This window comes from Nicotiana sylvestris, chromosome 6 (assembly GCF_000393655.2).
Source record: "Nicotiana sylvestris chromosome 6, ASM39365v2, whole genome shotgun sequence".
Lineage (NCBI taxonomy): Eukaryota > Viridiplantae > Streptophyta > Magnoliopsida > Solanales > Solanaceae > Nicotiana > Nicotiana sylvestris.
Window position 1 is genome coordinate 193,933,066 of NC_091062.1, and position 25,754 is coordinate 193,958,819.

Here is a 25,754-nt window from a genome sequence, read left to right on the forward strand (position 1 = left end):
TAAATCCAAGGTCGAAGAGATTGTAAGTGTTGACGCAGTGTCGAAAGTCATCAATTTCATTCAATGACACAGGTAACCCACCAAACTTCTCTTCTTCGTCCCATATTACATTGAAATCACCTCCTACAAGCCATGGTGCATCCATATCCCTTGCCATTGCATATAATGAATCCCATAATTCTATCCTCTCAATTGCATCACATTTAGCATATATCAATGTTAGGACAAACTCCACATGCGATTCAGTATGAAACAATCATAGTGTTAATTGTTGCACCATATTGTACATAACAATCACCTCAAATACCTCATCTATAAAAGCCTAGATCTTGTTGAAAACATTTGAAATTGCCTGTGCAAGTCCTATCTTGTTTCTGTACCTTTCCAGTTTTTTGCTTGTTGCTTTGGCTCCATTAATCCTACAAATTCATAGTGATTTTGCCTGTGCATTTTTGTCAACCTTTCAAAGGCCTGCCGTGTGTTGACTGACCTTATATTCCAAATGAGAGCATTCATCTCTGATTGTTGGATTTAGTTAGTGTTCTCCTTGTGTGCACCCCAGCTTTTGGGGTTGCAAAATTATCTTTTTGTTGCTTTTTCTTACCTTTTGCTGTTGATTTTGCCTTTTCCACTTGCGTAGGTGATAAGTCACCTTGCCTTGCAGCATTCATAAGGTGTTGTGTAGTTGATTCTTGATCCATGTCATATCCTGATCTACCAGGTTCTTCTCCTTCTTTATTGTCTTCCTTCCCTCTTGATGTAGCTCCAAATGCATTCTTTTTAGGGACCAAGGCCTTCTCTTCTCCTCTTTTTAACAGCTGCAACTGGTTTTTCTCCAATGTAATAGTAACATTTACTATTTTTGTTTTTTGTTTTGGCTGTTTCTCTTTCTCTATTGTGTTGTGTCCTTGTGGGTCTTCTTGTGATTTCTGAAGTTTATCATCTTCTGTTCCTCTAGGATCATTTACCTCTGGGCCTCTTCTTTCATAGTTTCTAATTTCTGTAACTTCTGCTATCTGATAATTATTGTTGTGCTCAACATTTTTTGATCCTCCCTTTATTAAAAAATTACCATTTGTATTGTTGTCATTGGGCATGGGGCTCTCCATTTACACTTTGCTCATCTTCTTCTTTGTCCTTCTCATTTGGTTCCTCATCAGCTTGTGCTCCTAGTGGTACTTCGTTCTCCTCTGAATCGTATTCCCTTTGTGTATCCCATAGCCTGCCTCCACAGCCTTGCACTCTTTCTTTAAATGTAGACAATTTTGACCCTTCTGCTTGAGAATTTGGAGTTTTATTAAGTTCCTTTTTCACTAATGTATCTTGTGATGGGATTTCCTGGCATGATGTATTGATCTTCACTATTCCATCTCCTGTTTTATCCTTGAAACTTCTTTCTACCCATTGTGCAGTATCTTTTTTTGCTTTTGATGCCTCCTTTCCATTGACTAGACCATTAGTCGAACCAATCCACGATGAGTTAAGATGAAAAGATTGTGTTGCTGGATTTAGCTTTCCCTCATTATTGACCATATGTTCTGGTTTTTGCTTTGTAGATGCTTGGTTATGAACTTCTGAACTGTTTGTTGTTTCATTAGCTGCCACCATTGCCAATTGATTAACATGTTCTTCCTCTTCATCCATCCCTTGTAATATTGCAAACTTGTTATCTACTTGAACATGATCATTATCTTCATTGTCTACTGCCACCAATTCCTTACCACTGTTGCTTTGTCCTCCTGCTTGTCTATCTACAGTACTTGTACCCTCCTTGTTCTGATTGTTTTCAAGCTGCTTAGCTGGTGCCATCTCCATTCCATTATTATTGAGACTAGTATTTTGATTTACTACATTTCTAACTCTGTTGTCCTTCACTTCCTTCCATTGCTCTTTTGCTGTAACATTCACATTACCCACGACCTTTCCACTAGATAAAATCATTATAGGCTGTGAGTTCCCTATGTCCTGCTTCTTAACTGTATCTGCTTGGTTAGCATTCCCCTTCTCCACATATAGTTCAGGGTGTATCCTCCAACATTCAAATTGATCATACCCTTGAAATTTACAGTGTCTGCAATATTTAGGCATCATGTCATATTGAATTCTCACCCATTCAGTTCTTATTGTTCCTTTAGCTTCATTGAATATGTCCATCCTCACCTTTTTAGGCAAATCTGCATGTAGATCAACTAGTACCTTCACCCTAGCACAACTAGGTCTAGTTTTATTAATTGTTGCCATGTCTAGATGCATAGGTTTACCTACTGCTGTAGCTAGATAAAATAGACATTCCTTCACAACAAAAGGTTGGCAATAGACCTGGGAATGAAATCCAAGCCATTGCCTTGGGTGTTTCTTCATCTGCTCTAAACTTTGAGTCATAAATCAATGGCCTAAGCTGATATTGATAGCCATCCCTGTCCTTTATGTAATGAGTTTTTGATGAGAAATGAAGATAGTCCTGCCTTAACGTCATTCTAATCAAAATATGTCTATCCCTTAGAAATCCAATGTTACACTTACCTTTAATTCCGCATTGAATTGGTATTAACTTACGCAGTTGTTGAATTTCTGGGCTGCCATAAGAACATTTACCAACTATTGCATATTGTAATCCTTCGATGATATCCATCCTTTCTACTTTTGCTTCTGTGAACTGAATAACATGCTCTCCATTCAATATTGTAGGTGTACGAATGGGAATTGGCTCAACTTCCTGTTGCTCCTGCATTGCAGCATTTAAAGTGCAAGGTTTCAGAATTTTGGAGTAATCCATCGGCTGTTTGTTGTTATTTGTGTTCCCTGATGTTTGTGCAATGTTTGGAGGAGGTTGGGTAGGCAGCGCAGCCACCAAAGGTGGCTGGCCACCTGCCTGTGTGTCCATTACAATTGTAATTCTTTAGCACTTTAATTACATGACAAAGGTGCATCAGCTTTGCAAGAAAACGATGCTACTGTAATTCGAATTAGCTTTACGTTACTTACTGCTTATGGATGTGAACCCAATTTCACAGTCCAAACTGTAAAAACAATAATTTCAATTTAAAAGTAAGCTTAGAATTCAAACCAATCTTAGAAGAGAAGAGAACACTTTCACGTTATCAAAACAAACTGTTGTGCTGAAAGGTAGTGCTGGAATTAGCTGAATCGCTGAAATTGAATGAAGAACACTGTCTGCTACAGTAACTCGTGAAAATGAAATTAAGATATACTAAAATTGACTATAGATCTGAAGTTGAAACCAATTGGGAATTATTCATATGGAAATTATGTATCTTTTGACACCAAGTTTGGTTAGTTCCACCACCGGATGCCGGAGTTATGACCGGATTTCCAACTTTATTTTTACTAGTTTTCTGGAGCTTTAGGCGAATGGCTAACAATAAGGTTATATTTCCTTATCCCTTTAATAGTTAATATAGGCATAACAAATTAAGTTGTCATCTTGACTTCCAACTCAAACAATTGAAAGTATAAATATGATATTAATTTGTAAATATGATATGAATAGAAAACTCAAATATAAATTTGTTCCCTTTACCTAGTGCTACAAAACAGTCTAATAGATTGTTCGATAGTAGTTATAAGAACACCTTAAAAAGGATTCTGGCAACAAAAATTTAGATGGAGGGTTCACGTAATACCCGAATGAAGTAAAAGAGTTTTTCTTCGGTCTTCAAGAACAATGTTGCTATGGTTCCAAGAAACCCTATCAGCTGCTCCCCAAGCCTAGCACTTGTGTGTCCTTCACTGGTACGAATTCGTTCTCTTAATTCTCAAATTTCTCCTGTTAAGTTTTTTTTCTTTCCAATTCAACAATTCAATTGGTAGTATATTAGGACTCTTTCCTTAAGACTTTGTTGCAGCAGAAGCTTTTGCTTCGTAACCCCTCCCTTAATCCCTATTCTTTTTTTCTTTTTTTTAAACTTTACCAAATATTTCCCATAGGTTTTGGCCTATTATCCTCTTTTTTGTATTTTTTTTGGTTTAATTATTTTGGCTAAATGACTATTATGTCCTTCTTTAAATTATGAGGTATTACACCGATGGTCTAAGCCAAAAGGCAGTGAGTATGGGGAGTTTGACATATATTCTAGTTGGGGAGAGACCTCTTGCAGTTGATGTTCAGGCCTTGGCCAATCGGTTCACGAGGTTAGATGTTTCGGAGCGCAACCGGGTATTGGCTTGTGTGGTTTCTCGGTCTTCCTTATATGATCGCATCAGAGAGCGCCAGTATGATGATCTGCATTTTCTTGTTCTGAAGGACAAAGTTCAGCATGATCATGCCAGAGATGTGACCATTGGTGATGATGGGGTATTGATGATGCAGGGCCAGATTTGTGTGTCTAATGTGGATAGGCTTCGGGAGTTGACTCTGGAGGAGGCCCATAGCTTGCGGTATTCCATTCATCTGGGTGCCACAAAGATGTATCAGGATCTGAGACAACATTATTGGTGGAGAAGAATGAAGAAAGACATTGTGGGATTTGTATCTCGGTGCCTCAATTGTCAGCAAGTGAAATATGAGCATTAGAGACCGGGTGCTTTCTTCAGCACATGGATATTCCCGAGTGAAAGTGAGAGAGGATCACTATGGCTTTGTTGTTGGACTTCCACGGACTTTGAGAAAGTTTGATGCTATTTGGGTGATTGTGGATCGGCTGACCAAGTCCTCCCACTTCATTCCTGTATGTACTACTTATTCTTCAAAGCGATTAGTAGAGGTCTATATCCGCGAGATTGTTTGGTTGCATGGTGTCCTAGTTTCTATCATTTCATATAGGGGCACTCAGTTTACATTGTAGTTTTGGAAGTCTGTGCAGCGAGAGTTGGGTACTCAGGTTGAGTTGAGCACAACTTTTCACCCTTAGACGGACGGACAGTCCGAGTGCACTATTCAGATATTGGAAGACATGTTGCGTGCTTGTGTCATTGATTTTGGAGGTTCATGGGATCAGCTTCTACCGCATGCGAAGTTTGCTAATAACAACAGCTACCAGTCGAGTATTCAGATGGCTCCATATGATGCTTTGTACGGGAGGCGATATAGATCTCTAGTTGGTTGGTTCGAGCCCGATAAGGCTAGGCTATTGGGGACAGATTTGGTGCGGGATGATTTAGAAAAGGTGAAGGTGATTCAGTAGAGACTTCGTATAGCGTAGTCGAGGCAAAAGAGTTATGCTGACCGGAAGGTTCGGGATGTGTCCTACATGGTTGGTGAAAAGGTTCTGTTGAAGGTTTCGCCCATGAAGGGTGTTATGAGATTTGGGAAGAAAGGGAAATTGAGTCCTCGGTTCATTGGGCCTTTTGAAGTGCTTCAGAGGATTGGGGAGGTGGCTTATAAGCTTGCTTTGCCACCTAGCTTGTTGAGTGTGCATCCGGTATTTCATGTTTCAATGCTCCGGATGTATATTAGGGATCCATATCATGTTTTGGATTTCAACACGGTTCAATTGGATGATGATTTGACTTATGATGTAGAGCCAGTAGCTATTTTAGGTCGACAGGTTCGAAAGTTGAGGTCAAAGGATATAGCTTCAGTGAAAGTGCTGTGGAGAGGTCGGCCTGTGGAGGAGGATACTTGGGAGACCGAGCGGGAGATGCAGAGTAGATATCCTCACCTGTTTGAGGCTTCAGGTATGTTTCTTGACTCGTTCGAGGATGAACATTTGTTTAAGTTGGGGAGGATGTGACGACCCGCTCAATCGTCTCATGAGTTACCGCTCTGTTTCCCCCATTTCTACTTCGTTATGCTTTGTTTATCCGTGTTATGTGGTATCGAGTTGGTCGAATCGAATCCGGAATGATTTTGGTGAGGTTTGAGATACTTAGTCTCTTTTAAGGAAGCTTAAGTTGAAAAAGTCAACCGGATATTGCCTTATATGTTAGACAGCTCGGATGTGAGTTCTGATGATTTGGTTAGCTTCAGGAGGTGATTTATGACTTAGGAGCATGATCGGAATGAGTTTCGGAGGCTCGGAGTAGATTTAGGCTTGAATTGACGAAGTTGATATTTTGGCGATTTCTGGTTGGTAGGCGAGGTTTTGATATAGGGGTAAAAATGGAATTTCAGGAGTTGCAGTAGTTCCGTTGAGTCATTTGGGATGTGCGTGCACAGTTTCAGGTCATTCGAACGTGGTTTGGTTGGGTTTTTGATCAAAAACGAATTTCAGAAGATTTTAGAAAATTTAGCTTGAATCCGAGGTGTTTTGATCGATCTGATGTTGTTTGAGGTGCTTTGAAGATTGGAACAAGTTTGAATAAGGTATTAGGATATGTTTGTTCTTTTTGGTTGAGGTCTCGGGGGTCTCGGGGTGATTTCGGATGGTTGACAGGGAGTGTAAGGAATGTTTGCAGTTGCTGAACTTTTGCTGCTTCTGGTATTTCTGCACCTGCGGATTTGGGGACTGCAGGTGCAACGCTGCACATGTGGAAGGGGAGCCGCAGAAGTGGATTATTGAGGAATTGTCAGGAACCGCATATGCGGTAGTGGGACCGCACCTGCAGAGTCGTAGGTGCGGAATATTGAGCGCATGTGAGATTTTGGTCTGTTAAGTGATTTTTGCAGAAGCGGAGGAAGGACCGCATATGCGGTACCGCAGAAGCTGCTATGGGATCGTAGATGAGAAAATCCTTGGCCAGAAGGTATATATATTGCTTTTTCGCGAATTTTTGCAAAATACTCCATTTTTGAAGACGGGAAAGAGGCTAAGGCATAGGATTTCGAGAGGAATCAAAGGATATTAGTTGGGTAAGTTCCCTAAGCTTAATTACTTGGGTTTAATATCACTTTTCCATTGTTTAATCATGGTTTTAGTGGAGATTAAGGAAGAAAAATTGGGGATTAGGGCTTGAGATTAAAAGACCTTTAAATGGGGATTTGAGGGGTCATTTGGACTTCGATTTTAGTGTTCTTGATATGTCTGAATTCGCGAGGAGATGAGGAATCTATTGATGCAAAAATTATTGAATTCTGAGGCGTGGACCCGGGGGTTGGGTTTGGCCAATTTTGAGATTTTTGGTATTATTTGATTGTTTTCGCTTGGACTTTATTCCTTTAGCATATTTTGACGTTGTGATTCTGATTTTGGATAGATTCGACGCGAGTAGAGTCTGATTAAAGGGGCAAAGGCATCACGGAGTAAGAGATAGAAATGATAAAGAGGGAGAAACACGGGACTGCGGGCGTTAAGCAGCTGCCTCGTGGACTCTGATATCTGCCGGGAGCTCTCAACTCGCACTGGCAGGATCCACAACGCCTGAATATGCACACAGGAGTGCTGGGAGTAAAGTGAGTACTCCAACTCAGTGAGTAACAAATGTAAATAAGGACTGAAAGCAAGAAATTACGTAAGGCACAAAACATTCTATAATGAAGAAGTAACATCATTTTCGAACACAGGTTTAAATACCAAATCTTCATAATAAGTGTTTAAAACACAGTTACAAACGCGGAAAATCAAATAAGCATGAAAACTACACAGCCCCATAATCTGGTGTCACGAGTATAGAGCCTCTAAATATACAAGTCTGTCTGTCTAGTACATAACAAGTCTAAAATGTGGGAAAACAAGGATAATAGTAAGAAAGCAGGGCTGCGGGCGCCATGCAGCTACCTTGCAATTCCCGGCAAACTCTGACAATGCTGAGGACCCTCACTCTGCCGCTCAGGCACCTGGATCTGCACACAAGGTGCAGGCTGTAACGTGAGTACACCAACTCAGTAAGTAACTAAAGTAAATAAGGTCTGAAAGCAGTGACGAGCAGTTAAAAATCATATAACTGAATAAACAACAGGATAACAAATCCATTTCACAGTTTAAAACTTGTTCCATCATAAAATCATCAATTTTAGTTTAAATACTTGAAATCATATACTTAGCACTTTTTCAACAGAGGCTTATTTTAAAAGAAGGGTGAAATCAGTAAAAATATCATAACTGGGCCTTTCGGCCAATGTATCACTCAGAATATGGCCTCTCGGGTAGCCTCTCAATCACTCGTGACTCAGCTCTCATCACTCAGTACTCACTCTCAGCACTCAGGCTCCTTAATATCTCATAATAATAATAATAATAATAATAATAATAATAATAATAATAATAATAATAATAATAATAATAATAATAATAATAATAATAATATATAGTAACTGTTGCGGCGTGCATCCCGATCCATAATTTATAGTCGACTACACTCACTGGGGGTGTACAGACTCCGGAAGGGCTCTTACAACCCAAGCATCATATCTCCGCGGCGCGCAGCCCGATCCAATATATATATATATCACTGTAGCGTGCAGCCCGATCCAATATATATGTCACTGCGGCGTGCAACCCGATATGATGGTTACTTATATATATTGGATAATAATACCAATATATATTATTTTTGGTATTATTTGATATTATTTGATTGTTTTCGATTTGCGCAGCCCGGGGTTTGGGTTGTACGCCACAATGATATATATATTGGATCGGGCTGCGCGCCGCAGCTATATGAAGCTTGGGCTGTAGGAGCCCCTCCGGAGTCTATACACCCCTAGTGAGCATAGTCGACTATAAATTATGGATTGGGCTGCACTCCGCAGCGGTTACTATGAGTATTATTATTATGAGATATTAAGGAAATGAGTGTTGAGTGTAAGTACTGAGTGACGAGACCTGAGTTACGAGTGACTGAGAGGCTGCCGAGAGGCCATATTCTGAGTGATACCTTGGCCGAGAGGCCCAGTTATGATATTTTTTACTGATTTTACCCTTCTTTTAAAACAAGCCTCTATTGAAAAATTGCTAAGTATATGATTTCAAGTATTTAAACTGAAATTGATGATTTTATGACGGAACTAGTTTTAAACTGTGAAATAGATTTGTTATCCTGTTGTTTATTCAATTATATGGTGCTTGAGCGATCGAGTGAGGGTCCTCAACATTGTCAGAGTTTGCCGGAAACTGCAAGGTAGCTGCACGGCGTCCGCAGACCTACTTTCTTCCTCTTATCCTTGTTTTTCCCGCATTTTAGACTTGTTATGTACTAGACAGTTAGACTTGTATATTTAGAGGCTCTAGACTCGTGACACCAGATTATGGGGCTGTGTAGTTTTCATGCTTATTTGATATTCTGCATTTATAACTGTGTTTTAAACACTTATTATCAAGATTTGGTATCTAAACCTGTGTTAGAAAATGATTTATTAAAAGGAACTCTTTGTGGTTAAAGGTTCGGGTTGGCTTGCCTAGTAATGTGATAGACACCATCACGACCGGATATTTGGGGTCGTGACAGTACCCCAAGTATTTGTTTACAAATTATTACAGGCCAATAAATGAATTACATAAATGAAATAGAAAACCAAGAAGCTATTCTATAGGGAGCCTGCAATTAGGCCCAAGTTACCCAAAGCCTCCAATGGTCTTTCAAGCCTCATTTCCATAGACAATCAGAGTCTAGGTGCATCAAAGTTCCCTAAGGGTCTCAAGGACTCCCGACAATCCTTACACCTAGACTTAATAGCCAAGAATTGAACCAGTGCAGTATGGAAAGGCCAACCTCAGTACGCCAGAGTTTACAAGGTTCTCAAGAGGATCCCAAGGCAGTACACATACTAGAGGGGACAGAACTTATTAACTAAGAGTAGAGTGAAAGTGCAGGACACATGTTGAAATAAGATTATTAAAGACTGGACTCAAAAGTTTGTTTTGAAAGCAATTAGTAACAGAGATTGTTGAAAAAAAGTTGGAATAGTAAATAGAGTTCAAAAACTTTAGGATTAGACCATACACAACAAGTTCACATAATCCAAATGAATTCAGTAATCACATAGGGGTCAAGGGTTTGGGGATACACAGATATTTGATTACAGACACATGATCCCAGCAGGAGTATTAGGACTGGTATGGACATGCTCAGAGATAGTTTGACACTGTCATAATCACAAACCAGTCATAAACACATAGAGCAGAACAGGGATTTGGGATTCACAAAGTGGTAAGTGCACAACAGGTAAAAGAATACAATTGTCCAGGCATGCTTTAATCACACAAGGGAATGCATGAATTTGAAGGGAAGGGAGTCATACTAGCATGCTTAACTACAAACTTAACAACAAAACCACAAGTAAAATCATGCTAGAAATAAAAGAAACTGAAATAAGAAGAGAAACATGTTGTTGTTTAGACTTTAAATTAAACAAGGACATACCAGTGAAGATAGAAGTAAGTATATGAAAGAACCAAAGAGCACAGATGACTAGCCTTGGCTTACAACCGGCTAATAGTAGTAGAATAACACAGAGATTTTAAATAAGAGAGGGGTTTTTGGAAGCCAAGTGTGTGTGTCGTTTGTGAAAGACTTAGAATATTTATAGTTGAAAATAGGTAGTGGAATAAGGTAAAAATCATAGTAGTGTGATAATTGAAGAACTCAGAATCAATCACTTAGGGAACCAAGGGAGTACTCCCTTAAGTTAAAGGAATCAAATCAAACGGGGAGATTCAGTATCATATAAGGCAAGAAGAAAAAAATCAGTGCATGACTAAATAAGGAAGGAGTCAAGATTTCGTAGCATAGAGTGTCGATTAGGACCAAATTCAGAAAGACCCAATTAAGAAAAAACTAAGTAAAACCGAGTACCATAATTTAGAAGGTAATAAAATCAGTTAATTCAAACAGACGAGTAGAAATCTAGGGCATTGAAGGAAAATCTTTCAATTACCAACAATTAAGAAAAATTAAAATCAATCATGAGGGGTCATGATTCTGCATATTTTGCCCAAAATCACACCAGAGAAGCCTCGAACCACAGAATCAGAAACCCTATGTCCAAATCGACATTGCCCGGGACCCTTGAATGCCTTAGAGATGATAAGCAAGGTGATGAGAGTGACCATTGGAGGCTTGGGTTGGAAGGGATAGTTTTCGGAGATGACCGGAGAAAGAGGTGAGTGGAGGAGTCTAGGGTTAGGTTTGAGAGAAAATTGGAGATGAGAGAAAATCTGAAGGCGACGCCTTTGGAAAAATGACTTAGGGTTAGAGGTTGATTAAAGTTAAAAAAGGAAGGGAATGATTTGGACAGAGATAAACGGTCAGGATTAAAACGGGTAGGTGGGTTTCGGGTTTGGGTAAGGGTTAATAAAGTATGGGTCGGGTGATTTGGGTGTGAAATTGGGCTAGAAAGGGGTCCAATTTTGGCTATAATTGAAAGCCAAATTTGGTTGTTATTTAAATAGCCAATTTTCCCCTATTTAATTTATAAAATATAAAAGGTAATTTTTGGAAAATAAATTAAGGTTCAAAATGATTTAAAATACATAATTAACAATTTAAAAAATACAGGGTCCAATTTTATGCATAGAAAACATAATTATCTCTAAAAATGGGCTAACATTGCAATTACATGCAATTTAGTTTTAAAAATACTAAATGTAATTGTAAAAATATATAAAAAATTTATTAGCCATATTTTGGTATAAATATTGAAATTCAATAGATGAATTATCAAAACAATAATTTTGAAAATAATTATTGGGGATTTTATGGATAAAAAGGGAGAAAATAAATCAATTTAAACCCGTATAATTATGGAAAAAATAATGAAAGCCTTGTGCATGCTTATATATGCATATATATGCTATTTTGAAGGCTTTTATGCCTATTTAAAAATATATAGGAAAAAATTGGGTATCAACAACTGTCCTTCTTTACCCGGGAAGGATGAAAGAGTTTTTAGGCAAAGAAATGATAGCCAATTTTGACCAGAAGGGATGCTTTGAAAGATAGAGGCCGAGCTCTGATTTTCGAGTTGCCTACATATCCCTGGCTTTACAGGAATCAGGCCATGTGTAGTTCTGGATTCACTTGCGGAGTGTGCCAATGAAATCAATGTAAGAACGGACTTGAGATGTGGAAGCAGCTACAATCAGGACGATCAGAGGGAACTGGAGTGAGATCGCTCCTGATAGGATAACGGTTGCTTATTGGTTACCTGCAAATAAAAGATGCTACAAACGTATTTACAAAAATTTCAAAATAGTGCAAATTCCCTTCGGACAATAAAGGTTGTCTTCGGACAGTTAAAGATGACGTCCTTGGACCATGACGTCCTGGGCCATAAATTGTTTAATGAGGGATTCACAGACCATGAAATGATGTTCTCGGGCGATGAAAATGGTGCCTCCAAACCATGACGCCTTTGAATAATGATATGCAAATTTGAGAGATCCTCAGGCCATGGCATGGTGTCTTCAGGCTATGAGGATGGTGCCTTTAGACTATGACACCCTTGGATAGATTGGCGATATTTCAGCCCATGATATGCAATAATATGATGTAACAAGACAAGGCTTAGTCTTGGTGAGGTTTAGTGCAAAGCCTAGCCCGAAAGAAGAGCAAATAGATAGTGCCAGAGAGACAACGCTTAGTCTCGGTGAAAGAATATAAATTGGAGGCAGAATTTAGTCTCATGCAGGTATGGAGATAGAGCTTACTCTCATGCAAATGAAGGCAGAAGTTAGCCTTATATAAATATGGAGTCCGGGATTAGACTCATTCAAGTGTGGAGGCAAGGATTATCCTCATGCAAGATTCGGGACGGGGCTTAGTCCCATGCAAATGAAGGCAGAGATTAGCCTTATGCAAGTATAGAGTCCGAGATTTGACTCATGCAAATATGGAGTCAGGGATTAGACTCATGCAAGGAGAAGGCAACGCTTGGCCTTATGCAAAGAGAAGACAACGCTTGGCCTTATGCAAAGAGAAGGCAAATATGGAGGTAGAGTATAACCTCATGCAAGATACGGGATAGGGCTTAGTCCCATGCAAATGGAAGGCAGTGCTTAGCCTTATGCAAATATAAAGGTAGGGCTTAGTCTCATGCAAAAAATGAAGTCAGGGCTTAGACTCATACAAATATGGAGTCAGGGATTAGGCTCATGCAAATGTGGAGTTAAGGATTAGACTTATGCAAATGTGGAGTTAGAGATTAGACTCGTGCAAAGAGAAAATAGCAGATAAGGGTAGAGTGTCTTAGCTAGGATATGTTCAGTGTCTAACGGCTGGATGCATGGTGAATCTACTATATGTACAAAAGCTATCGTCAAATGTGCATGCGTTCAAAGAAAAATCATAAGTTTCATAAGGGGAAGTTGGTTCTTACTTCGTCTGTCGGCCTTGCTCTGCTTCGCCCTAGAAGCCCCCTTCGAGCTCCCCTAGTAGCACGTGACGGTTATAGAATTTTCGGAAAATACGCATTTATTGATAAAAAATAGAATTGTTTTGGAAGCGTATTGATATATTAAATAATTTTGATGAACTAGCGACTGTGACACATTTCAGAGATATTGCAGCTTTCTTGTGTTGGAATTTTTAGGGTCCACCTTAAAATTCTGTCCCAGTTTGGTAGATGATCCTCCAACCATTTGCGAGTGACAGAAGTGGTTGAACCTTCTTCAGAATTTTGAGAATCCTTTTCAAAATTCTACCCCAGTTTCTTAACCAATTTTTGACCTTCTGACATGCGATGGTGTTGGCTGGACTTGCTCCGGAATTTTGAGGGTCATCCTCAAAATTCTGCCCCAATTTTTGAATCTAGGGGAAATGGAAATTTTATTATGATATGACCGAACCCACAAGGTTGTCTACGTATCCCCTCTTAAACGGGAATCAGGTCAAACATAGTTCAATTACATCAGAAAAAGGAGTATGAAATAATCTAAGTATAGTATCTCTTGACTGCGTCTGAATTGATTGGTTTTGGCCAGATCTCTCCATCCATTTCTGCAAGTATGAGTGCTCCTCGTATTAGTGCTCTGTGCCATATACGGACCTTGCCAGTTGGGAGAGAATTTCCCTTTTGCTTCATCTTGGTGTGGAAAAATCTTATTCAATACCAGTTGTCCTGGTGCGAACTGTCTTGGTTTGATCCTTTTGTTGAAAGCTCTGGACATTCTGGTACAATTGGCCATTACACACTATGTTTGTAGACATAATGTAAGGCCCCGTGAATTTCTTACTCAGAACCTCGAATCCCATGGTGCCAAGTTAGGATCATGCATTAGAAATGCGTAAGCGAGCCACTATTCAGACCTTTTTGGATTGATCTATGATATAAAAGTCAAGAAATAATGTTTTCCAGAAAATGCGATTCTATGGTCGAGAATATGGTTGCATATTAGGTATGCGGACCGCATAATCGCCGTAAAGTGAGTCAGTGTGTTGGTCAAATTTGAGGTCAACTATGCGATCGCATAACCGATATGCGGTCCGCATAGTCGTCGCACATTTCCCTTGGGATTTTGTGAGAGGCAGTTCTGCGGTGCATTATGCGACCGTAGAACGGGTATGCGGACCGCATTTCTACCGCATACCCAGGAAGTGTGTTCAGATTTTGGTAGCACTTTTGCGGTCCATTCTGCGGGCCGCATTTCCACTTTGCCATCGCAGATCGTAGAGGGGCTCCAATTTTCTAAATTTTAAACCCGACCCCTTATTGATATATTCGGTATTATAGCTCATTTTGAGCATATTTCCTGATGCTTTTAGAGAGAGAGAGAGGGTCTTAGAGAGGGAAGTGCTTTCCATCAAATTACTCCATGAAACCTTGCCAAATCTTTGAAGATAATCAAGTGAGGGCACCTAAATCTTCATCCCAAGAGGTAAGACTTCATTACCTCAGCTCTTATTCCTATGCTTAGCAATAAGGGATCACTAGTGAAGTAATTCATAGGTATAAGAATGAATTTCTTGCATGCATATCACACCATAGAATATTGGGAGGCAGTGAACTAAAAAGGAAAGCAATTAGGGTATAAAATGATAGAAACTTCTCTCAAAATGGCCTAAGATCACAATGAACCTTTAGTGTTTGATAGTATGCTCAAAACAAACTAAAATCTCAATCTCATCTCTAATTCTCGATTTAATTTGTAATTCTTACACAATAGATCGAAGTGCTAAAAGTTCCGGAATTTTGTAAGGAATAAGGAAAGCTTTATTGAGGTATGTATGGCTAAAACCCCGTCTTTTAGAAATTGAGCTTCCTCGGTGTTTGTGTGGGCATGGCAAGATTAAAGTTGAATTGTTGCATTGCTTATTGTTTTACATGAGTTGGTGTTGTAACCCTATGTGTGTGAAAAATATGTCCCAACATAATCAACGTGCTATCTTGACAGCTTGAAAGGGGCAAAGGTATGAATTATGTATTGGAGATGTTTAGACCTTAAATTGAGATTGCAACCGAATATATTGTGCTATCTACATGAAATCTTATCTATGTTTACAATCTAAATTGCTCTTGTGTGCACCTACTGTCCTAACTGGCAAAGCTAATATTGAAAATTGGGAACGATATAAAATGTGGCCTAGTGCCAAGAATAATTTGATAAGTCGTGGCCCCAAGTGCCTATGAAATGATATATGAGAAATGAATTGATTTATGAGAAGGGAACAATACCTTGATGAGGCGACCTAGCCGATCGGGTCGAGATCGGACTCCGCTCAAGATAGCGGTGGTATTGGAAAGGTATTGTGAATGAATTCCGGGAAAGAAGGAAAATGAGATTGTGATTGAAGCATATGTCTCAAATGAGACAACCTAGCCGATTGGGTTGAGATCGGACTCCGCTCAAGATAGCGGTGGTATTGTGAACAAATAATGAATAGTGTGAATTGCCCCAAACTAAAAAGTATGGGAAAATGATGTGAAAGTTGTATGATTTTTTTATTTGATAATGTGGTGATCATTTAAAGTTTAGAGTTATACTTGTGATTTCTTATTCTTGTATGAAAGTTCTTTCTAATTTGATGGTGTTTAGTTATACATACTAGTGCTATTCGATGGCACTAACATCCCTTTTGTCGGGGCGCTGCATTTTTTTAAATGAATGTAGGTGGATCCATAGAGGATAGTGCCGATCGTGTGTAGCGGAGCATCCTCTTCTCAAACTCTTGGTGAGGCCCTTCCTCCTTCAAGGGGTTTTGTGACATGCCTTTTGTTATAGATGTCTCTTTTGAGGTATAACGGGGGCCTTGTCGCCGGCATTGATATCGCTGCCATGGGTATCCTTAGAGGCTCCGTAGACATATGTGTAGGTTATGTACGGGCATTGGATCTGTCTACGAACTATGATGTAATTCAAATTCTCGTTTTGCTAAAGTGTAACTGTATGTAATCTTGGAAACTTAATTACGGATTAATGTTGTGATTTAAAATGAACTAACTTTGTAGAATGCACTATCTTTCCTCGTCTAAGCAAATGAATGAAAGTATAGTTTCCTTATTCGTATCGAGTTGGGTAGGAAGTGTTTGATAAGGCTTGCTCAGTTGGGTTTACTCGATTCAGCGCCGGTCGCACCTCCCGAGGTTGGGGCGTGACACATGTGATTTTCAAACCTCCCCAACATTTTACATATTTTAGCATGTAAATATTTAGTTAGGCCTAATATAGTTATTTCAACTAATTTTGACTCTTTTACTTTATTTCGTCACAAAAATGAAAATTACAAAAAAAAAATAGTAACTTATTTTTATTTTAATATGATATTTGAAAATACCAAAAAAAAATAGGTTTGTTTTAACGGTTAGTCTTATTTTAATAGTTATTTTACTTAAATAAGATTAATTAGTAAATGAGGTCGTATTTTTAGTCTCGTTCACCAAGAAAGAATAAATTTGGGCTCAAATAACCCATTTTTAGGCCTAATTTTCGGACCTAGCCCATAATAACTCAAGTCTAATATCCCTAAAATCCTAGACTTAGACTAACTAGACCAAAAAATAAGGAGAAGAAAACGGCGCCCTCCACCTTCATCAACGGCAGAACCCCTGAATCTCCCTAAAAACAAAGAGGGAATTTTACCAAATCTTCCTTTGACATCTCCGTGAACCTAACATTTTTCCCTTTGACATTTTACCAAATCTTCATTATCTCAAATACAAAAGAAAAGGACACACACATATAGAAATGAGGAGAAACGAGAAGTAATTGATTAAAGTAAAAGGAAATGAGTCAATTCGTATGAGCAGTCTCACTTTCGGCATCATTTCTAGGCAGCAACCTTTTTTCGCCATTTCCCCAATTCCAATATTCCATCCAAACCGCCATCAAAATACCACTGTTTCAGTCCAAAACCCAGCTCAAAAATAGCTGAAAACAACCTCAAAATCAACCGAAGTTCAACTTCGGCGTTTTGGTTTAGTTTGAGTTTTCCGGAGAATTTCGAGGCTGCCGGAAAGGTGGTTCTGAGGTCGTTCAAGGCGCCGAGGTCGTTGGAAAATGTTCCGGTCAAAAGTTGTTTAATTTCCGGGTTGGTTGTAATTTAGGCTCAAATTCAATACAAATGTTCCATATTTTAACTCCTTCGTCTATTTCTTTTTCATCAACTACAATGCTTTAGTGGTGAATAATGTCTGCATGCCTGGATAGAATTTTATCCTGTGGTATAAAAGAGCTATAGTACATTTTCTTCAATTCCAGAAATGACAACCACTCGCCATAAGAAGCAATACTTGGAGAATGTTATGGTAATAGTGCTACTTCGGTTCCTTTTCTCTTTGCTTACATGTTTCGATTTCAATTTTGCATTGCTATGTAGTTAGTTAGTTTGAATACTTCAGATTTTTGATTGGGTGTAAAACATGTTTAGTCGTCTGTAATTTAGGACAAAAATGAATTTTCTAATCATTTGTTGATATTGGTTGCATTTTATTTTGAAAACATCTACATTACATTATTATAATTGTAGTGGATCATCATGTTGGTTGTTACAATAGTGATAAAGTATAGCACTGCAATTAGTGCAAGATACACGGATGGAGTTACGTTGCTAAGGAGAAAATTCATTTCCTTTGCCAATTTTATGTCTTTTGTTTGGAAAATCTTGAAGGAGATACAACCAATATTATACTGATTTGTTGTAGACGGTTGAGAGAATTAGTCGTTGTCTACTTTATTATTAATAATGTGAGGATAAATAAATCATCGTGACTATGGATACGGTTCTCGTGGCATGGTCATGATACGTAATTTCCAAATTTGGGTGTGCATTTCATGTGACCCGATCGTAACAACTTTGAATAATAATAAAATAAACATGTTGTAAACCGCGGGTGCATTTCATGTAACGCGATTCACAATGTGTACAAAACAGACGAGCGCGCGTAATCGCGACTTGTTCAAATAAATTTCACAAATCCTAAAAAGTGGTTAAATGATTAATTAAAAGTGGTAGAAGGAATAAAATGCACAATAGGTTTAAAACGTGTAATAAATCAGATAATGAGGCCAATTATTAATAGTTGAACGACCGTGCTAAAACCACGAAATTTGGAAGTGCCTCATACCTTCTCTCGGGTTAACAGTATTCCTTACCCGGTCTTCTGTGTTCGCGGACCATAAATAAGAGTCAGTTTCCTCGATTTGGGATTAAAATAAACCGGTGACTTGGGACACCATAATTATTCCAAGTGGCGACTCTGAAATAAATAAAATAATCCCATTTTGAATTATGTCACTTTAATTGGAAAAACTCTCTTATACCCTTTCGGGTGGTAAAAAGGAGGTGTGACAACGTTCATTCTTTTTCCATCGATAAGGGCCAACTATTCATAGCGGCTTCTTACCCATTCTGCATCACTGAGTTCAGCCTCCTGTATGACTCTTAAAGAAGGAATCTCTACCTCGGCTGGGATAACAGCCTCGGTACCATAAACCAACATGTAGGGGGTTGCCCCGGTTGACGTGCAAACTGTGGTGCGGTACCTTAATAGGGCAAAGGATAACTTTTCATGCCACTGCTTGTGATTCTCTACCATTTTCCTTAGTATCTTCTTAATGTTTTTGTTGGCGGCTTCCATGACTCCATTCATCTGAGGTCTGTAGGCGGTGGAATTCTTGTGCTTGGTTTTGAAGGTTTCACATATAGCTTTCATCAGATCACTGTTGAGGTTGGCGGCGTTGTCAGTGATAATGGACTCAGGAACCCCGAATTGGCAGACGATACGATCCTTGACAAAATCTGCAACGATCTTCTTGGTTACAACTTTGTAAGATGCAGCTTCTACCCATTTTGTGAAGTAGTCAATGGCTACTAGAATAAACCGGTGTCCGTTTGAAATAGTAGGCTCGATCGGACCAATAACATCCATTCCCCAGGCGGCGAATGGCCAAGGTGAGCTTGTTGCATTGAGCTCATTCGGTGCCATTTTTATCATGTCGGCATGCACTTGACATTAAAAGCATTTGCAGACATACTGAATACAATCCATCTCCATGGTCATCCAGAAGTAACCTGGCCTGAGTATCCTCTTGGCCAGAACAAAATCGTTCATGTGCGGACCACACGTCCCAGCATGCACATCCTCAAGTAGCTTAGAAGCGTCCTTTGCGTCAACACACCTTAGTAAAACCAAATTCGGATTTCTTTTGTACAAATTTTCTCCGCTGTAGAAGAAGTGATTTGACAACCTCTGGAGCGTGCATTTTTGAATGTGATTTGCATGCTCCGGATATTCTCCTTTTGATAAGTACTCCTTGATGCCATGAAACCAAGGCTTTCCATCTGCTTCTTCTTCTTCTTCGACATGAGCACAATATGTCGACTGATTATGGATCCTTACCAGAATGGGATCAATATAGTTCTTATCTAGATGTTGTATCATTGATGAAAAAGTGGCTAATGCATCGCCGAACTCATTCTGAATTCTGGGCACATGTCGGAATTTTATCTTTGTGAACATTCTTTTCAATTCCTGCACATGATGCAGATATGGCAATATCTTGGAATTCTTGGTGGCCTACTCTCCTTGTACCTGGTGCACAAGCAAATCTGAATCGCCAATCACCAGCAACTCCTAAATGTTCATGTTGACTGCCATGTTGAGCCCTAGTATGCAGGCTTCATATTTTGCCATGTTGTTGGTATAGGGAAATCTGAGTTTAGCAGATACGGGATAATGCTGACCCATTTCTGACACCAAAACAGCTCCAATGCCTACTACTTTGAAATTTGCGGCTCCGTCAAAGAACATCCTCCAACCGTCATATGCTTCCATAATGTCTTCTCCCACAAATGATATTTCTTCATCAGGAAAATACGTTTTCAAAGGTTTGTATTCTCCTCCCACTGGATTCTCAGCGAGGTGATCTGCCAATGCTTGTTCTTTGACTGACTTTTGAGTTACATAGATGATATCGAACTCACTTAGTAGTATCTGCCACTTAGCCAACTTCCCCGTAGGCATGGGCTTCTGAAATTTGTACTTCAGAAGATCTATCTTGGATATGAGGTATGTAGTGTAGGCACAGAAATAATGCCTCAACTTCTAAGCTGTCCAGGTCAAAGCACAGTAAATGCGTTCAAGCAGAGAATACCGTGCTTCATAAGATGTGAATTTATTGCTCAGGTAATATATGGCTTGCTCCTTTCTTCCTGTCTCATCATGTTGTCCTAAAATACATCCGAAGGCTCCATTTAACACAGATAGATAAAGTAGCAAAGGTCGTCCGTGTTCTGGCGGGACCAGAACTGGTGGTGTGGATAGGTATTCCTTGATCTTGTCAAAAGCTTTCTGACAATCCTCAGTCCAACTTGTCTCGACATCTTTCCTCGGGTTTTGAAGATGGATTCACATATTACTGTGGACTGTGCTATGAATCGGCTGATGTAGTTGAGCCACCCCAGGAAGCTCATCACGTCCTTCTTGCTTTTGGGTGGTGGTAATTCCTGAATAGCTTTGACTTAGTCGGATCTAGCTCGATCCCTCGGCGGCTGAGAATGAATCCCAATAACTTTTCTGTAGGAACCCCGAATGCACACTTTGCGGGGTTCAACTTCAAATTGTACCTCCTGAGCCTATCAAATAATTTCTTCAGGTCCACTATATGATTCGCGACCCTTTTGGATTTGATAATGACGTCGTCCACATATACCTCTATCTCCTTGTGTATTATATCATGAAAGATAGTTGTCATGGCCCTTATATAAGTGGCCCCAACATTCTTTAGACCAAATGACATCATCTTGTAACAGTATACACCCCAAGGCGTAATTAAAGCTGTCTTCTCGGCATCCTTTTCATCCATCCAGATCTGGTGATAACCTGCGAAGCAATCTACGAATGATTGGAGTTCATGCTTGGCACAGTTATTGATCACGGTGTGTATGTTTGGTAGTGGGAAATCGTCTTTGGGACTTTCTCTGTTTAAATCCCCATAATCAACACAGACCCTGACCTTCCCATTTTTCTTCGGAACTGGCACAATGTTAGCTAACCATGTTGGGTACTCAACCACCTTGAGAACCTTGGCTTTGATCTGTTTGGTAACTTCCTTTTTGATCGTTAAACTCATGTCTGGTTTGAATTTCCTGAGTTTCTGCTTGACTGGAGGGCACATGGGATTGGTAGACAACTTGTAAGCCACTATAGATGTGCTCAAACCGGTCATATCATCATATGACCATGCGAAGATATCCTCATATTCTTTTAAAAAATGGATGTACTCTTCCTTTTTTGTTGGTGGCAAATGAATGCCGATGCGGGTCTCTTTGATGATCCCGACGTCTCCTAAATTTACTACTTCTGTTTCGTCCAAATTGGATTTAGGCTTGTTCTCAAAATTCTCAACTTCCCTGACAATTTGGATTAAAACTGAGAATCATATAGTGGTTCATCACCTACTCTCATATTGCATTGCCTCATGATATGTCACAATCACTGGTTCATCAGGAAAAGTAATAATAGCATTGTAGAAGTATAAAAGTAGTAATGAATAATAATAAAGGATAAATGCATTTGGATTAAAACTGAGAAAACTGTTCAAACAAAGCTTGGCTCGATGAATCGAGCGTTTATTTTTAAATCTTAAAACAAAATTGCTGGAAATTTAAAATGCCTAGAACAACTATAAATTCTGCCAAGCTACCCAAGGACTCGGTGGGCTCGGGATGGTGTAACGGTCTAGTTCTTGAGAACATCTCTCTTTGCCACAGTCTGAATGGAGAGGTCTTCTTCCTCCTCCTCCTCAATTATGGCACTGCAGTCCATATCCTCATCTTCCAAGAACAAATCCTTCAGCCCAGCTAGTGCTTCTTCTTCAGCAGTTCCCCATATTGTGTCCGCCTTATGGAAAGCCTGTTCCAAATGGGGTATCGATTGCTCAATGGGGTAATACGGTCCGCGCTATGTTGGCGACCATTCCCTATACTCCTACCATGTATACTGGTATCCGAGCCCAAAGGTGGTACTATGATTTTTCAGTCGTATTGGCTTGGTGATACCCTGGAGGTTCTTTCTCAACCCTTTGCCGGATTCATATCCGGACCATGCTAGTATGCTCTCTATTTTGTTACTCCACCACTTATCCTTCTTGACGACATTGACCCGTTTAATGTGACGATAGGTTTCCCATCCTAGCCTTCTTTTATGTCCAATGGCCGGAATGGTTTGACTATTGTAGATGGGATTACTCCCGTCTCCATGAATGATTTCCACCTGGCGGTTCCATTCAAATTTCACGACTTGGTGTAGTGTGGAAGGCACGGCTCTAGCAGTATGGATCCATGGGCGGCCCAACAAAAGATTATATGAAGCTGGTATGTCAAGCACTTGGACTTTAATGTCGAACCAAGTTGGCCCCATATGCAAGCAAAGGTTGATCTCCCTGATCGTGGCCCTCTAGGACCCATCGAAAGCTTTCGCATTCATGATTTCGATCCGTATTTCATGGAAAGCTTTGTCTAACCTTTTCAGGGTATCCAGTGGAGAAATATTCAGACTTGAATCTTCATCAACTAGGACCCTGACAATGAATTTGTCTTCAAATTGTACCGTAATATGCAATGCTCGATTGTGATTCAGACCTTCGGGCGGCAGCTCATCTTCGTGGAAGATAATATTATGGCTCTCCAGCACTTGTCCGACCATGTTGGCCATTTTTCCACTAGTGATATTATTGGAAACGTAAGCCTTGCTCAGTATTTTCATCAAGGCGTTCTTGTGTGCCTCTGAATTCTGTAGCAGTGACAGGATAGATATCTGAGCAGGAACTTTGTTCAAATGATCAACTACAGAATACTCTTTTGCCTGTACTTTCCTCCACAAGTCATCCGGTCGGGTCTCAATGACAGGCTGTCTACCAATGGCATCCTTACTTGAAATTCCCAGGTGTTCAGCTGTATAGACTCTTCCAGTTCTAGTCATCCCTTGTGCGGCGTCAGATTCCTCTATCTTAGTCTTCCCTTTTTGCCGAGCCTCGGCAACATAATCCCAGGGTATTGCCTTTGAGTTGAATGGGGTTGTGGTTGACACTGTTACAGTAAAAGGTGTGACCACTTCTACTTCAAATGGAGCGGAGGTGGCTGCGGGCGAAACTACTTCCACCTCCAATGGAACTGATGTAGTTACCTCAATGTCAATAGGTGCCTGAGTCTGAACCACGATAGGAGTGAGTGTAATCGCAACCTTACGGTCATCGCCTTCTCGGATAATCCCGATTTACCCCTCGGAGTCCCATTCTTCATTTATTTCTATAACATGTACACTGTCACCTCTATGATCAGGGAGGGGATTGTTGCAGACATTAGATGTGGCTTCCTTTGCTTGTATGACCTTGTTGTCGATGAGCGTCTGGATCTTGTCCTGCAGCGTCCGGCACTCAACAGTGGTGTGCTCTTTCATACCGGAGTGGTATGCATAGGTTTTGTTAGGATTGACCCACTAGGATTGATTTTCCGGTGCCACAGCGGGAATAGGAGTGACATAATATGTGGCCTTTAACCTTTCGTACAATTGGTCGATGGGCTAAGCAATGACGGTGTATTGTCTGGGTGGCTTGCCGTCAAAATTAGGTCTTGGTCTTGGAAAATTTTGGCGAGTTGGAGGTGATTGGAAGTGGGACGGTTAGGAATCGTAGGTATGATGGACAATGGCTGGTTGGGAATATCTGGGGGATGAAGGTTGATATGTAGATTGTGATGCTTGATATGTGGTTGGAGGTGTTTGATAGGTGGGTGGAGGTGTTTGATATGTGGGTGGAGGTGTCTGATTTATGGGTGGAGTTTTTGGGCCTTGGGCCACCATTACTGCCCCAACCTCCCTTTTCTTCGATATACGACCTAATTGGAGTGCCTTGTTCGTGGCTTGTAGTGCCTCAAAATTTGTTACCATTTCGTTCTTGATTCCTTCCTCGATCCTTTCCTCGAGTTTGATGATATCAGATAATTTGTGATTTTTGATAACCATCAACCTTTCATAATATTGCGGATCCTGTGCTCTGATGAAAAATTATTCATCTGTTCTTCGTCCAAAGAGGGCCCGACCTTGGCAGCTTTCGACCTCCAACGAGTAGCATACTCGCGGAAAGTCTCAATAGGTTTCTTTTTGAGGTTCTGAATGTAGAAGACATCAGGTGCGTTTTCTGTGTTGAACCTGAATCGGTCCATGAAATCTGAAGCCATGCTTATCTAATTGGACCATTTCTTGGGGTTCTAGCTGATATATCAAGACAAAGCGTCCCCAGTAAGACTCCTCATAAAGAGCTTCATCCGAATCTTTTCATCTTTTCCAACCCCAACCAGCTTATCATAGTAAGTCCTTAAGTGAACCCTGGGATCACCTGTTCCATTGAACATTTCGAACTTGGGAGGTTCGTACCCTTCTAGCAATTCCACATCAGGTTGTATGCACAGATCTTCATAATTCAAACCTTCTATTCCTCTATCGACTTCAACACCTTGAACTCGGCTTGTTAACTTCTTGAGTTCTTCGGCCATGCTCTTAATGAGCAGGTCCTTTTTGGAGGGTTCCAATGCACCGTAGATTGGCTGGGTAGAATGTGGTATAGTTTCCACGTATATGGGGTTTCTTTGATGGGTGCCAGGAACTTGGGTATAATGATGGTCATTTGTGGAGTTTTGTAGATCGGGAATGAGTGGTGATGTATTTTGGGTAGTGTGGTAAGTGGTAGTTGGTGGGTACAAGATTGGTTGATGTTGTTGTGGTGGAGTTGGTATCTGCAATGGATTGATATTTTGTGGTGGAGTTGCGTATTGATTTGGTATGGAAGGATTTTGCGATTGTTGGTTTTGTGTATTTTGAGGAGGTGTTGGGTTCTTTGCATTTTGTTGGTGGATATCAGGGACATTGAGGGTGAGTGACAAGTTTGCCAGATTTCGGACCTACTCAAGTTCTCCTTGCAGTTCTAGTATCTTTTGTTCAAGTCTCAAAACCAAGTTACTCGGGGACGGAGTACTACGACCATCAGAGGTCTCTGCATTCTCAATGTTTTCTTTTCGAATTTCACATAAGTCGTCCATCTTTGCTTCCCCTCTGCTTTTTGTGTTGCTTGGAGGAGGAGGAGGTGGAGGGCCTATGGATCTGGTATGATATGCTAATGAGGAGATTATGGGTGAACCAACCAATGGGGATGGGAATAATAATAATAAAAAATAAACAAAACAAAAGTAACAAGTTAGCGGGGATTCCGAAATGTTTGCGGTATTTAAACACATAGTGCGATATATAAACATGTATCCTAATTTGGGAGCCTCATTTTGTCCGAGGTAGTCCTAGCGACAAATAAATTTGGAGAACTTCAAATGCCAATAAATGCTTCATTGCATAACATAAAAGTAGAGGAATCCAAAATGACACTAACATAATGAAAAAAAAAGATAAGTCACTACTGGCACTTGGCCTTATTACAATTAAGAAAAGCAAGTAAATCTAATCTATTTGGTCCCAGAAGGACCTTCCCCAGATT

The 25,754-nt window shown here is 40.0% G+C and overlaps 2 protein-coding genes across 2 annotated transcripts; both read right to left on the reverse strand.

Moving 5' to 3' along the window:
• Nucleotides 1–512: 512 nt before the first annotated feature.
• Nucleotides 513–2,241, reverse strand: LOC138871882 (uncharacterized). Its single transcript, XM_070149798.1, has 2 exons — nt 1,114–2,241; nt 513–1,055 (listed from the first exon to the last, which is right to left on the reverse strand). The coding sequence occupies exons 1-2, from the start codon at nt 2,239–2,241 to the stop codon at nt 513–515; spliced, it is 1,671 nt and encodes a 556-aa protein (XP_070005899.1).
• An 820-nt stretch (nt 2,242–3,061) lies between these two features.
• On the reverse strand, nt 3,062–19,198 carry LOC138871883 (uncharacterized). Its single transcript, XM_070149799.1, has 2 exons — nt 18,913–19,198; nt 3,062–3,177 (listed from the first exon to the last, which is right to left on the reverse strand). The coding sequence occupies exons 1-2, from the start codon at nt 19,196–19,198 to the stop codon at nt 3,062–3,064; spliced, it is 402 nt and encodes a 133-aa protein (XP_070005900.1).
• Nucleotides 19,199–25,754: the final 6,556 nt, after the last annotated feature.